This window comes from Panthera leo, chromosome A3 (genome assembly GCF_018350215.1).
Source record: "Panthera leo isolate Ple1 chromosome A3, P.leo_Ple1_pat1.1, whole genome shotgun sequence".
Classification (NCBI taxonomy): Eukaryota; Metazoa; Chordata; class Mammalia; order Carnivora; family Felidae; genus Panthera; species Panthera leo.
Genome location: NC_056681.1, coordinates 128,422,984 through 128,438,751, shown reverse-complemented (window position 1 = coordinate 128,438,751; position 15,768 = coordinate 128,422,984). Strand labels below are relative to the sequence as shown.

Genomic DNA, 15,768 nt, shown 5'->3' with positions numbered 1-15,768 from the left:
AACTCCTCATTCCCCTTGCCTAGTCACACTCAACCCAGGCAGTCACAAGCAGAAAGACAAGATGAACAGAACACGCCTGATATGGTGCAATGCTACCCAGACTTTAGAGCTGAGTATCTTTCCCTGGCAGATGGGAAGAAGTGCAGTAAAGGGCCAAGAAGACAGGCATTGACATCAAACAGAACCAGGTTCAAACTCCAGTACGATCGTTCACAAGCTGGGTGACCTTAATAGGTTGTGTGACCCCATCTCAAACAGAGACTGGTAACGACTTTGCAAGCTGTTCTAAAGAGTACACGCAGTAATGTGCACTTAATACACATTCCTCAGTCCCATCTTCTTCCCTCGACGATGCCCATGACAAGAAGGAATATCTTTAAAGGAAAGGAGCCCTAAGTCATCAAGAGAGGCCTTCCGAGGTGTCCAAATAGTTGCAGAACCCAGTAACAGTGATGCTCTCTCAACCTGAAAAGGCACATCAAGCTCTATTAGAACATTTCAGATCTCTTGCTTCTGTCCAGACAAACATGCTTGTGAATCATTTGCTTCCATACGAGAAGCAGCCGGCTGGTCAGAAATCACTGGGAGCAAAGTACAGCAAATTAATACAAAACAGTATCAGTCTAAACGCACCAGGCCACTCTGTAAGGAAACCTTTCCATTATTCCAAGGAAATCATTTTGCTTGTACATAAGCGGGAAGCAGCATGGTCTGAGCCTTCATCATTCACGGCAAGAACAGCAGATTGAAGCTCAGGGGTCCTGGCCTTGCCATTTTAAAGGTGACCTTAGAGAAGTTTTTAAAAATTGAATATTCATTTATTCAGCAGATATTTACTGAGTGTCCTTAAGATTATATTCTAATGGAAGAAGAAAGACATCATATAATAGAATGACAGACAGAAGGACCAGCAGGGAGAAGTCAACAGATACTGGTGATCAGAAGAAAACTAAGAGCTTGTGAAATTGATCGTGACTGGGGCCTGATTTAGGATGCAGTATTTTAGAAATGGTGACATTTAAGCTAAAATCAGAGGAAGTAACTTCTTGTTTCTGGACAGCATGTCCTTTTCTATAAAATGTGACTTTGGAATTGGCATGCTTTTGAAAGTCTCCTCTGGTTCCAGGAATCGGTTTCCATGGCTAGCAAAGATACATTACATGTACGGGTAATTCACATGTGTGGGATATATTAAATGTGTGTGGGCACATAGGCACATATATTTTTAACATCAAATCTTATCCTATACTTGATTAAGCAAACCATTTAGGGCAGGGAGTCTTAGCTTTGAAGACATTTAAGGTGACAGTAAATTCTTTGTAAGAAACCAAATCTAGCTTTGCATCCTGAAGCTGTTCCACTGGTCTTGGTCTGATAAAGAAGTGTGTATTTTGTTAATGTTTTGGCAAAACGAAGCCAAACTGGCCTTTGACCAGAGGAGTTAATATGTCCTTGCATGTTTCAAAGTAGGCAAAATGCATGAATTTGTAATAAGATTAGGAGTTTCCTTAAACTAATTTTTCTAGTGATCACTTACAACCACAAATCCAGACAGATCGAAATTTTAAAAGGTGAAGCTCTAAGCCACATGTCCCTTTTTATACAAAAACAGAAAAAACAATAAGGTGAAGGGGTATGGAATCTTTTAAGGAAACATCAGTATTTTGACCCATATTTTTCATGCACCAGTTAACCAGAAAATTACAAAACCTGAAAAACTCAGATAAATTATACCAAGGGAATTAATGCAATGCATTCCTCCCTTCCCCCTCCTCAAGTCTTCCCCCTTCCTTCTCTCCTGTACTCCATGCTGGGGTACTTTTCTGGAATGGAAAAGGAGGCCTCTCAAGCTGTTGAAAAATGAGGGCCTCTGAATTTTTAATTCTGTTAACTAATCATTAGAAAACTAGGAATTGCTGTCTCTCTGAGAACCAGTGAGGTAGCAGGCTCCACAGACTCTGCGTTTAATTTTGCAGGAGCTGGCTGGTTTCCCGGCAACACATTGATTTGTAGGGCCACTACTTTGGGCACCTCGAGGATAATTAAATATTAAGTCCCTCTTTGATGTATGCAAAGTCTGCCTAAGAGGATTACCAGCCACAGCGAAGGTAGCAGTCCTACATTTTCTGGTAATTGAACGTTGCAATATCATTATCTATTCTTATCTTTGCTCTGTAAGAATCTGCCTCTACCCTTAATATTACCTTTGAGAACAGAGAAAGGGGTAGGGAGTGGAGAAAACGAGAGCCTGTGTAATCAACATTTTGGGGTCTTCTAGGTGTTTGGGATATGGAGACGAGGAAGACTGTAATGTGTGTGGAAGAAAGAAGAGCGAGCAAACCATCCTCTGTCTCCTCCAGCTCAAGGTTCCATTTTGCACACCAAGAAGGCAAGGCTCACGGTTTAGGAATCTTTTCCAAGATGATGAAGCAATGGAGGTGGGAGGGTGGCCAAGATATAGGCTTCTGAAGGATTTGTGCACCAGCACCCCGATCTTTCTACTGCTCGAGTGAAAGGTGAAACGGTTTTTTAAAAACAATAATGGAGACGGCTTCAGATTTGAACTAGGAGCGTACTTCGGTAACACTCCACAAGTTGCGGCTATTCCCACTGTGAAGCCACAATTTTTCCACATTCGCTTTCCATGTAGCAGTTATTTACAATAATAAACAGAGTGCCCTGGCCAAATACGCTTGCCCTCCAAAACAGATTTCACACAGCAATGCCCGACTGACACAGAATACTTCATTTTTATAGGAGGAGGAGATACTCACTGATTTGATTTATTTTGGAAGACTATAGATGAATGACATAATTAAACTATGGTAGTTTTGTTATTTCCACTATCAAATACTTTAAAGAAACTCAGCTCAATAGCTTCAAAGAACAGGGAAATTGCTCTTATATGAGGACAAAGTAAGAGGGGGAGAACCGAAAAGGGGTAAGGAGGCACGGGACGAGTTTTACTGGAGTCAGGGGTGTTGGGAGAGAGGTTTTCCAAGGGCCTGAAAAAGTTTTCGCCACCAGAGCAAACAGTGGTGAAATGAGACTCTCCGTACACACTGTGCAAAGGACAGAAACCAGACTGCGCTCAGTGAAATGGTCAGGTCAATTTAGAAAAGTACACGGAAAAGGAATCTTAACAAAAGGCTGAGCTCCCTTAAGTCCTGTATTTGGAAAAAGTTTTGCTATAACGAAATTAAAATCTCAGAAATACCCAGAAATCACTGAAATCATATAAAAGATGGTATACCTTTTATACCTTGTTCTCTGGGTAACTGGAAAGTTAAGAAAAGCTTAAAAGAAGAAATCATGGTTATACTCCTACTATTTCTGAAGCATTTTGGCCCAAATACGAAAGTGTGTGTCCTACTGTTTCAACATGACAGGTAAGATAGATGTTTTCCCTTTCCCTGGCCTCCACGTCGTTTGGTAGTATTTTTGGTATATTGATCTGACATAACGCGAAGTGGGGCTCCAACCGGAGAAACCAGCCTCGTCATTCTGCCAGGCTTCAGCCAACAGCGAAGACGAAACCGAGCAAGGTTGAGCACTTGAAAAATGGAGGTTCTGTCAGAAAAGTACCTAACGGTAGGGGCGTTCATTTGTTCCAGAATGAGTCAGAATCCAAGATTCCACGTGGCAAAAATAATACGACCTAATTTTGAGTTTAACTCAAGAGATGCTACGTGAACCTTCCTGTCGCTAAAAACAAGCATACTTCTAACGTCTACTGGGCCGGAGACCTGGAATGTATTTTGTAGCCTATTGCATCTGTGTTCATAGACCACCCTTTAAAAAGACTGTTAGTGATCCCTTCATGTAATGCAAGACAACATGTTGAGACTGAGTATGTTGGTAAGGTCATGGGGGCTTCAGAAAGAGTATTATTCAGAGACCAGTGACTTTTAATACAACCCATTTCAGGAATTTGGCAAGAGTAAGAGAATACCCGATAATCCATCTCTTCTGAATCTCAAATTCTCTAATTCTAAAGAATACAGAAGAGTAATTACCCATTTCTCTCATGTAGGAAAATAAGAATACTTAAAATAATAATTGTGAAGTTCTGAGATGAGTCTCAAGATATTCTTAATATCTGATGCATTTTTTAAAAGAAAAATTCATTGTTCTTTTGATGTAGTAATAAGGACATAAACATTAATTAGAAAGCGAAGCTTTAAAATTAGAAGGTACACTGAGTTGCAGTCAGACTTCCAGGAAAGTCTCTTGCAGAGTAGATTATGTGGGAAGTCTTATTTTTTTGGTATATGGTCTGCAGGCTGACGCACTTGACTGAGATTACTGATCCTTACATCCTATGTCTTTAGGCTGCATCAATTTAGAGTTTGAGCCAGACTTCAATGGCTACCGTATTTCTTTGATTTAGGAATCAGTATTCTCATTTACTCAATCAACAAGTATTTGAGCTCCCAATGTGTGCCCAGCATACTTAGGGGAATTCAAAAGACAATATATCCTCCAGGGCTTCTGAATTTTCCACAGTAGTGGGGAGACAAGACAATAATAGTAACAACAATAATAATTATTATAATTATATTGTAATTATAATTATTATATATAATAATTATATACATAATTATATATTTATAATCATAAAATATATATAATTATATATAATAATAATTATTATTATTATATAGCTAAAGCTCAAATGTGTGGAATTCAAAGTTTAATTAAGTTTGAAGTGGTCAGGGAAGGTTCCAGAGAGATGGCAGACCAAGTGAGTCTTGAAGGATGAGTGGAGAAACTAAGATCTTGTGTGTGCCTATGTTGTCTATATAGGGACAGAAGAGAGAGGAGGGCACCTGCCTGCCTGGGTAGAGTCTGAAAAAAGTGAATTAGCTAAACTGCACACTGAGTTTCCATTTAGATCTGCATTTCTCCAGGGACAGGGAGAGTTGCGATAATTAACGGATACTGTCAAGAATCCTGACTATATCCTCTGAAGAGAAAAATGCCACACACATGTGAAGTGAATGAGACATCACTCCAGCACCTATGCACGTTCAAACACATAGAAAAATCCAAACCAATTTAATCCAATCCAATCCAAACGTATTTAACTACTAAACAGCTGGACTGAGGAACACAGTGGAAAGTCTGCATTACCAAGCTGATTATTCACTGGAGGGTGGTTTAAAGTAATCGAGAAATAACCTCCAATTATTTTTAATAGGGAAAGCATGCAAAAACCAGTCGGACGCTCCCTTACCTGTCTCTGGGGCCAAGCGGCTTTGAGAATGGCTTCCGTTCGAAAGAACACAAGGAGCTTGCCATCCTCCTCACTCAGGTTAAATGACTGTCCCAAAATCTGCAGCACCTGAATGCGGGGCCTCACGGGCCAGGTGTCGTCAGCACAGAAAGGCCGCAGCCACACCAGCAGGTCCTCAGAGGAAACCAGGTCTTCCCTGAAGGGCAAAACCAAGGGTTAGGCAGAAACTCCTAAACCTTCTTTAAAAAAAATTCCAGTAACCCAATATAGTGATTGAGCCAAAGACTTGTTTGTTGGGTGACCTTGCCTTTTTCCTATTGAGAAGAGAAATTGAGGTTCTTCTTTTTTTTTTTTTTAATTTTTTTTTAATGTTTATTTTTGAGAGAGACAGAGACAGAGACTGAGTGTGAGCAGGGGAGGGGCAGAGAGAGGGAGACACAGAATCCGAAGCAGGCCCAGGCTCTGGGCTGTCAGCACAGAGACTGACGCGGGGCTCGAACCCATGAGCCGTGAGATCATGAACTGAGCCGAAGTTGGACGCTTACCTGACTGAGCCACCCAGGTGCCCCGAGAAATTTAGGTTCTAAATGGCTTAAAGAAACCATATTAGGTATTTAAAAACTATGTAAAATGAATGTAGTTTTTACATATTTTACAGTATCATATTGAGTTACATAAAGCAGATGAAAAATAACCATGTTCTTAGCTACTCTATTTCTTATGAAACGCTTAATAAGTATGTATTTCTATTAATGCTACTAACAGAGGTAGGCATCATTCTAAGTAATTTTAGGTAAACTAGTTTATCTAAACTAGTTGACAATACCTATGCAAAATCATTATTATAAATATTCCATTTTATTTACATTTTTTTTTCCATTTGCAGAGATAACTGACATGACATCATATAAGTTTAAGGTGAATAATATAATGGTTTGATATATGTATATTGTGGAATGATTATTAATAATAAGTTAACATCCATTACCTGACATAGTTACAAAATTTTTTCTCGAGATTAGAATTTTTAAGATGGACTCTTTCAATAACCTTCAAATATATAATATTGTTAACTGTAGTCCTTATGCTGTACATGTGAATTCCTTTTTCTAGATGAGGAAATAGCCTTTAAGGAAAGGCTATGATATGCCCACACACATCTAGAATAGCGCAGTATGACCCCAAAGTCCATGTTCTTTCTACACTTTTCTCTCTGATAGAATTTCAATATGGGGTTAGAGTATCAAGTTTTCTACTAAAGATAAAATATGAATGCATGGTTATTAAAGACCTGGGAAGTCTGAAAGGCTTCAGAGAAGGGAATATTTGTACGACTTTGTATCCAGTGCTAGAATCTATTCCTTTGTAAACCCAAATGGGCCATCTCAGGAAAACAACTCCTTTGATGATGATGTCAAAGAATTACTATTGATTACGGTTAAGAGGCCTCATATAGATACCTCACGTGCACAACAGCCCCGGAGAGCAGTGCAACAGCACTGAATCATACAGGTTTTGCTGTAACGACATCCTTATGAGGCTTCCAGCAATGTATCACCAAGTCCCAAACTCCACGACCCAACAAGACCACAGGATATTTTTAAAAATTCTACAATACCACTGAGTGTTTCTGTTACTACACATTCTATAATACACTTGTCAGTACAGTTTCATGGAAATTCAAATTAAAAAACAATTCATCATTTGTATTTAGGAATAAAAGAAATTCTAAAACACCATGGACAAGTGGCTTAAGCATTTTCTAAATCTACGAAGTCGTTTGTTAGTTTTAACTATGTGAGCCCTTGACATGTATCAAAAACGGCAAAATCGGGGTGCAAGAGAAGTAGATTTCTTGGAAATCTATGTGCAAAGTGAGCAGATGGTATCATGTGGGGGAAAAACATTTTGGGGAAACGTGATGGACCTGTGAGCCCTGGCCCCACCATGTGCTAACAACTCTAGATAAAAACCATGAATGTCATCATTCCCATTTTATAGTTAAGTAGACAGAGGTCCTGAAAGTCTGTCTCTTGGGAGTCTGTGAAATCAAGATAATGTATAGAACGTACTTAGCCACAGTACATGGCACAGAGGAAGTACTTAATAAATAGTAAGCATCATCTGCATAACGATCATTATGATTATTATCAGTATCATGAAAGCACCAGCTTGTGCATGATGACACAGGGATGAAAATTATAGGATTCCTGCCTTCAAAGAACTAACAATGGTCCAGAAAGATTTTAAAAGCGACTACTATTCAAATTACTAATATATGTAAATACGAACAATCATTTTGGAGGAACAGAGAGTAGGGCCAGGGAAGGCTTCACCAAGGTCGTGGCATTGGAACGGGATCATAAAGGTCAAGTGGGCTAGGTGTCAAAGGCAAGGTGAGAAAATATCATCCAGATCAAGAGAACAGCAAGAAAAAAGAACCAAGGATTTCAAAGGACAGAGCATGTTCAGGGAGCAATGCAAGTGGGCGGTAAAAGAGAGGAGAGAGCTAAGGCAGCACAGGCCTCCTCACCTGGGTAACCGAGAGCACGCACCCCCGGCCGCAAAAGCAGTGCGGCTTCCTGCTTTGACAGCACAGGATCTGCAGCTGTCAGGCTCACATTCAGCTCCCAGAATCCCCTCTTCCTGACAGCGTGCCAGAGACCGGGAAGTCACTTAATGGCTCTGAGCCTCAGTTCCTCATTAGTAACTTGGAGAGAAGTACAACCCCTTACTTTTGAAGCTTTTGAGAATTAAACAAATATGTAAGTAATAAATTTCAAGCACATAATACATTATCAGACCTATAACTAAGTGCTTCGATTAACTGGCAACCATTATTACTGAGGCCAATATTTGAACTTGGACTCTCTTACTGCCGTTATCAATGACTACACGATGCTCCCGAACCAAATAGGGGATATGTTCCAGAACACTGTGGCAGCTGATTAAAATTATTTAGATACTGACGTGATATAGAAAGATTATTATAATGTTTTCCAAGTCAAACTGAGTTCGATTCCATTTACATTAGAGGTTATCATGCAGTTGATAACACTTGATATTTTGGAGGAATCTGCTCTAACTGCGGGTTGACAGTTCAAACACATAATGAAGTTGGCAAAACTCATCCCCAGAACAGAAATGCTGTGTTCTGGAAGCACCGTGTTCCAAATCAGCTTCACTGTATGTCCACGTGAATACTGGTGTTCAATAAGACCACACAGAAACGAAAGGCAGCTCTATAGGAGAGCTACCCAAGGACATGGCCTGGACGCTATCTCCCAAAGACATCAACTGCAAAATGGTTAACATTTTAATTTCAATCTGAGTTTTTAAAATCCGTAGTCAGTCACTCTCATGACTCATCAAATACACATACACACGTACAGAGAAAGAGCAGGATTTTTGATACAAATGGTAACAAATTGGCAAATCAAGGGGAAGCGTACATAGGTATTATGTTTTTCTATCCTTACAATTTTTCTGTGGGTTTGAAATGTTTGAAGTAAATAGGTGGGTGAAAAATAACCAATTATGACTTTTATAATGTCAAAAAAAAAAGACTGAGAAGAAGGAAGATGATTCCATTTTTAGAGTAGCTTATGAAGGCAAGGAGAGGATTTAATGAGCTTAGGAATAAAAAGCACATTATTTCAAAACATTTTTACTTTATTATGAAAGTCATACAAATGTTTTTAAAAAGTTATAAACAGATAAAAGAAAAAAACTGCTCATAGTTTCACTGCAAATACATAGATATTTTCCACCTTTTTCTCTATAATGAGTATTTTCTGGGGAGGAGGTTTTTACACTGCACAGAGCAACTTACTACTCTATTTAAAGAAAAATTAACTACTAAAGGAAACACGTTCATACAATCGGTTTGGGATCAAAAAACAAAGAATCCTCTGAAAGAGCTCTATTAACGGAGAAGGACAGCAGCAGCAACAAGAACAACAAAAATATACTCGCCAAACGATTAGTTCTATAGTGGAGCATGACAGGATACTCACAAAAGGAAGGGAACTGTCAACAAACAAAAGCAATTATTGAATCAAAGCAAAAAGACAGATTTTGAGAAAATTAGTAAGCCAATCCTTGGTAAAAGAATTTCAGATTCTGCATGGCATACTCATACGAGGAGAACTCAACCTTGCACTTAAACAGTTAAAGTACATGAAAAGACATGGCAAACACAAAAAGCACTTTCCATAATCTTGATGCACTACACAAAATGAAATTACCGTTCTCATTTGAGAATGGGGGAAGGAAAGATACTGCATTCAAACAGGAAAAACACAGACCACTGTGATTTCTTGTAAACATGAATGTCACAGAATCTGAATGCCTAAAGGGAACAGAGGGTCACTTAGTTGAATCTTCTATATTCGAGTTACAAACTGGCAGCCAAATTTGTGTGTTGCCTTGCATGCCATATGACAATGTTTCAGAATTTAAACATTTTACAGAAAAATCAAGATTTTCCAGTTCCTTTTCCCGGCCTCCCCCCAGTTTTACTGAGATACTAGCGACATACGGCGCTAAGTTTAAACGTGTAGAGCATAATGATTTGACTTACGTGTACTGTGAAATGATCACACAATAAGTTAACATCCATCACCTCATCTAGATTAAAAAAAAGGGGGCACCTGGGTGGCTCAGTCGGTTAAGCGTCTGACTTTGGCTCGGGTCGTGATCTCACGGTTCGTGAGTTCGAGCCCCGCATCGGACTCTATGCTGACAGCTGGGAGCCTGGAGCCTGCTTCAGATTCTGTGACTCCCTCTCTCTCTGCCCCTCCTCCTGCTCACACTCTGCCTCTGTCTCTCTCAAAAATAAATAAAATGTTAAAAAAAAAATTAAAAAAAAAAAAAACTTTTTTCTTGTGATGAGATCTCTTCAGATCTATTCTCCTAACAACCCAGCCCCTCTTGAAAAGCTGAAAGAAGAGGACAAGCGGGCTGCTGTTTCCTTTAGACAAGGCGTGTGTGAGCTCCCGTGCCCCTCAGCCTCCACCACCCCCAACCTCTCCTCAAGCCCAGCCCACCTTGCTCACGTCTGTTACCTGCCTGGCCTCAGTGGGAAATGAGTGCGCAAACCCTGATCTGTAAAATTCTAGGTGAGGTTAAAAAGGGAGGGAGGAGGGGCGAGCAAGTAAACGTAAGTAAGCGAACAGTGAGAGACACCAACACTCATATTCTAAGAAGGTCCCTTAACTCAAGTAACTGATCCACACACCGCACACACTTTGCTCCTTGCACACAGAGCTGGGTGGGGTGGACGCTCCCCAGTGTGGTACCTTCTGTTTACTGGCTCCCATGAAATAACTGTGGCACCCGGCAGGGAACAAGAGAGAACTGCAAATAAATGAATGCAGGGACACATCGATGGTATTGCAGGAGTGTAGAAAGAAGTGTGACTTTTCTTCAAATAATTAACAGAATTAAATTCTATGAAAAGTTCCTGCAAATGAAATCATTTCGAGGTACATACAATTCCAATCTCAAGTCTGAACTTTTGACAAATGCTAAGAACCTCTTTGTGGCTGCTCGTGAATGTATGCAACCCAGAATCTCTTCCTCAGGTTCATTTATCAGTAAAAACCTGGGTGCATCTCACTATAATGAGGCAGGAATGACAGCTATGAAGTCTTAAGCAGAACCTGAGCTGGCCTCGAGAAAGACCGCAGTGGGACAGTGGATCCGCCGTGCTGCCCGCTGACCAGGGCTGTTGGCAGGGCTCAGCGTCGCGGCACACGATGTTCATGCTTTGGGGGCACTCGGCGAACGTCTGATGATTTACTCTGTCCCACAGAGCACGAAGACTAAGAAGAAGTCAGATTCTATTTGCTTTAGTGGGCTTTCTCTTTTTTTTCCTTTCATTTTCTGTGCTTAAAAATACTGTGAAATCGCTAGGTAATACCAAAGAGCTCAATGCAGTCTGAATATCTGATACTGCTGAGTATACATGAAGCTTTTACACAGCTGCAGCTGGACTGTGATCGAGCAGCAACTTAAACAAACAAATAAAATCTTCTAAAATACTCCAATACTTTTGGAGGAAATCTTTCTTCCTTTTTGAGTAGCGTGCAGAGGAATTCCTCATTAATTATCTGTTTTCTGAGTGGATTTATTTCTGCACGTCCTCTTGAGAATCACTAATATGCCGGTTCACACCCGTGGGTCATTCCTATTAGGAAACTGTTTAAAGGTATAGGAAGGCAGGGAACAGGAGAGGGAATGAGGCCAAGGCAGAGAGAAGTAGACAGAAAAGGCGAGAAAACTGAGGGAGGTAATGCCTGAAGACCTTGCTACATGAAGTTCAGTCCCTGGACGGAGGAGCACTAGGGAGCTGGTTACAAATGTAGAATTTCAGGCCCCACCCAGACCTACTCTAGTAAAGTCTGTATTTTAATAAGACCCGCAGGCAATTCCAGGGCACGATGGCATTTGAGAGGTGCTACCTCACTCACTGTCCACTGCAGGCTCTTTAATGTCAGAAGCAGATGAGATATGGTGACAGAAATTCATAGCATGTCGTTAGCTGGGCGACCCCGGAAAAATAACAAAACCTGTCTGAGCATCATTTCCTAATCTATAAAATGGAGACAACAATAATAGAATAGGGTGGTTGTAAGGATTTGGTGAGTTGCTGAGAGCCATTCCGGGGATCTTGCCACTGACTGATAGATGCTCGTTAGCTTTTTGTTTTTAAACGCATGATGATATTTTCTTAATTCCGGGTTTACCAAATATATTGTTTTAGAAAAATATTCTTTTAGTTATTGGAGGCTTTTAAAATCCATTTTTCTTAAGCAATCTAATCAATTAATTCTTAAACAGGAAATTTGGATCCTATTCTTAAAATATGTTATAGGCATACATAAAAAATGGGAGAAAACATACTCATCAATTTAATGTGCACGAGCCTCTCAATAATTAATTACCCTAAACTCGTCTTCAATTGTAGAGGTTGTACACGATTTTTGACACTATTTCAAATTCTTACCATACTCCCCCCTGATGTCCGGAGGCAAGAATGCAGTGAAACTGGAAAGGAAGTCTGTCTGTCCAGACACTCCACTGGTGGCCTGTCTGGGTGTGGTGGCTGTGGTGGCTGACACTTAGCACAGGCGAAAGAGGAGGGAAAGAGGGCTTTACGAATGGGGCAGAAGCTGCGGGTCAATGGCAAATCATACTTGTACCAACATAAGGAGTCAAAGGAGGACGTACCCACGACAGCATAAAACCCAACACGTGGTTGTAGCCATGACTCCGTACGCAGTCTGCCTGCCAGGACACTATGGGATGGCGTATGCCTAACCTAAGAGCACGTGAATGTGTGTGACAGCTGACCGTGTGCACAGAAAGAGGTGACTGGCTCTCTAAACATGCCAAGGAGGGCAGTGGATGTTCAAGTTTGGGGGCGGGGACCGAGGGAGGCTGATGGTATGTCCCTGAAATACCCAGGCCTGGTGTGGCCTCCTGGGGGTCAGGCAGTCAGGTCAGGCTAAGTAGTGAGTGACTGAGAGGGTTACTTCAAAAGGGTCCAAGTCCCCATGTCGCTCCAAAGACCCCACTGAGAGCTACGTGGAAAGGAGGGACTCCCCCATGGGACGCTGCTGGGCAGAGTTTTGGGAAGAGAAACTGAAGCCAAGGATTTGGGTTTAAAATCCTTGTGGATCCAAAAACTACTTGTCAGGAATAAAAGTTATGACTTTGCCTTTCTTCTTCTTCTTCTTTTTTAAGAAAAAAGAAATTGTTCACTGAAGTTTTTCTGTTGCAAAGACTTTGTTATTCTGTGTCTCTGGAATAAAAAAAGTACGATCTCGTTCTGTTTCTCCATTCCCCAATGTCTTCCTCTTTGGAAATCAAAGATAAAAGAAAAAAAAAAATAGTCTGTATGCAAGACACCCGAGTTGGATTCCTGTGTATCTGTGGCCGGAAACCCACTAAGAAAAATACTGCCTTCTGATCCCTCTGCGACGTGTCCCCTGGAAGGGGCTTAGTGCCCTTCCAGATCCCTGTCATCCCGCGAGGCCAGGCTCCGGGGCGTCCTGCCCTGAGAGCAGCTGTGCTCTGACAGGAGCGGCCGGCAGCGAAGGGGCGGCCGGGCAGGTGCGAGGAGGCACACGTCTGGAAGGGGGCTGAGGGTCTCCCACGCGGCGTCTCTGCTCTGCCGCATCTGCAACGGTTCTGGTAGTTTCCTCAGCCCGGAGTACCGTCACCCTCCTCCTCGTCCTCACAGACTCACATTTCACAGACCAGGCCCAACGTGGCCCCTCGTGTATCCTGCTCTGACCTCCCCAGGCAGAATAAACTGCTCCCTCTACTGTGCTCTCTGTCCAGCACCTGCCCCTCCAGAGTGTGGTAACCAGGGCTGGGGGAGGGGCACGGGGGGCTCGTCGACCCTGCAAGACTGAGCTTCTGAGGTTGGGGGTTATTTCCTCCCCGTATCTTACTCCTCGTGACTCAGCACATGATGCACATGTAGGTCACTTCATTTCTCTTTAGAACGAGAGGTAAATCGGCCCCTGCTGTGGCTTCCTTCTTACTGAAAGACCCACGAGCAAAGGGGATCAGAAGAAGCGTGTGAGGCAAAAGGCTGAGTCAGTAGAGGCCCCTAACTGCCGTGTTCTCCCACTGTGACCAGTATGGCTTATCCTCTGTCTTCCACTCAAGCCTCGGGCACAGAGCAATGCATGGAAATAGGCTGCAAAGGCATCTGAGAGCTGAATTACGACTCAGAGCCTGGCTGGGATCCTGGTTCCATCTCCCAGGCCTACGACTGGGGGCAAGGCCTCCTCCGAAAATGGCAACAGCGTACGCAACCATCAGAAATAATATTCAGGGAAGTTACAAAGACCAATGGGAAGACTCACAATAGCAAGCAAATAAAAAAAGAACAGGAAGTGTTTATACGTTTTGATTGAAGCTATATAAAAATACATCTGTACCTGCACAATAACTAGAAGGTAATGTACAAATAAAAACAATTACAATACTCAATGAACTATGAGGAGTTTTTGCAAATATTTCTTCATTGGTATTATTATATCGTATTTCCTATTAAAAAAAAAAAAAAACGAAGGGGCACCTGGGTGGCTCAGTCAGTTAAGCATCCGACTCTTGATCTCAGCTCAGACCTTAATTTCAGGGTTCTGAGTTCAAGCCCCATACTGGGAAACCTATAGGAAGGAAAGGAAAGGAGAGGGGAGGGGAGGGGAGAAAAAAGAAAACTGAGGGGCGCCTGGCTGGCTCAGTCAGTAGAGCATATAACTCTTGATCTCAGGTTTGTGAGTTCAAGTGCCATATTGGATAGAGAGATTTTGTTAAAACAAACAAACAAACAAACAAACAAACAAAAACAACATAAAAAAAGGAATTGGGGCCCGGCCTTACAGGGATGACATGAGTAAAAGCCACAGGAAAGAGGTCTGTAAACTCTGGTGAATATATAACCACCCACTTGATGCTGTTAACCCTGTCACTGCCACTGGACCTAAATGAAAAATTCTTTCTAAAAATGGCATTACAGACACACATCTTTCTAGACTCATAAAACCTGTACACTCACAGTCCTCCAACAAGACAGACCTAACATGTATAAAGCTCTAAGAAATATATAAACATTCTAGAAATTTCCATACTTCACTCAGTCCAGCTAACCTCTCGGAGATGTGAACCCCTCTCTCCTAAGAAAGCTCAGAGCAGCTCCCCCTCCTGGCCTCACTCAAGAGGTGGCGAGAAGAAACCATACTCTCCGGGCAGAGGGGGCTCTGGAGAGAAGGGCGGTGTCCTGCTGGAGGTGAGGAGTGAGAGGGCAGCTGCGAAACTGTGTCTCCAGATGGAGAGCCTCGTAGTGACAAAGTTCTCAGCAATTCCTTCCGAAAACACCTGGCAAGACTGCTTCCTCTAGGCAGTTTCATAAATATGGATATTCACAATAATTCTAAGATCCTGCGGCGTGCCACGAAGTGAGACACGCGAGCCGTTCTAGGCTTACCCCTTGTCCACGCTGGCGTGGACGGCTGCGACAACACCTTCCAGGACCTGGAGGGGGTCCCTGGGCCCACCGAGCTCAGCGCTGTCTCCGCTGCGAAGGGAGAGAGAAAGAACCGGTTCAGAAGGGGGCTCTGGGCTCAGCAAGCAGCACGGCGTTCACACTCAGAGCCCGGCTGGGCTGTGGCAGTGCGCGCTGCCGGCTCCCAGCCACACGGGCTGCGTGTGGTCTGCGAGGGCACTGAGCCCTACACGACGTGCCAAAGGTGTGGAAACGAAACGCCTTCTGCCTTTAAGACGCTCACGGTCTCATATGTGCTTGTTTTCCTGGCAAGAAAATACAATCTACCTGCCTTCTGTCCTCCAGAAAACAGTCAATGGACATTATTATACGTGTGCATTAAATACATAATCATCTAAATTCTCCAGCTGGACTTAAAAAAACCCTAATATTTACGTGACACTCACTAGGCACAAGACACCGTTGAATGCTGTACGCACACATCTACCGTTTAATCCCCAACAGCCCA

General features: G+C 42.2%; 1 protein-coding gene across 5 annotated transcripts in view; it reads right to left on the bottom strand.

Moving 5' to 3' along the window:
* Positions 1-15,768, bottom strand: part of NBAS (NBAS subunit of NRZ tethering complex) — a 329,015-nt gene that overhangs the window by 31,613 nt on the left and 281,634 nt on the right. For all 5 annotated transcript variants that reach the window (XM_042933639.1, XM_042933641.1, XM_042933640.1 and 2 more), the window contains 2 exons: positions 15,243-15,332; positions 5,237-5,432 (listed from right to left, as the gene is read on the bottom strand). In XM_042933639.1, coding sequence (XP_042789573.1) covers positions 5,237-5,432; positions 15,243-15,332 — 286 coding nt within the window. The remainder of the gene's footprint in view (positions 1-5,236; positions 5,433-15,242; positions 15,333-15,768) is intronic.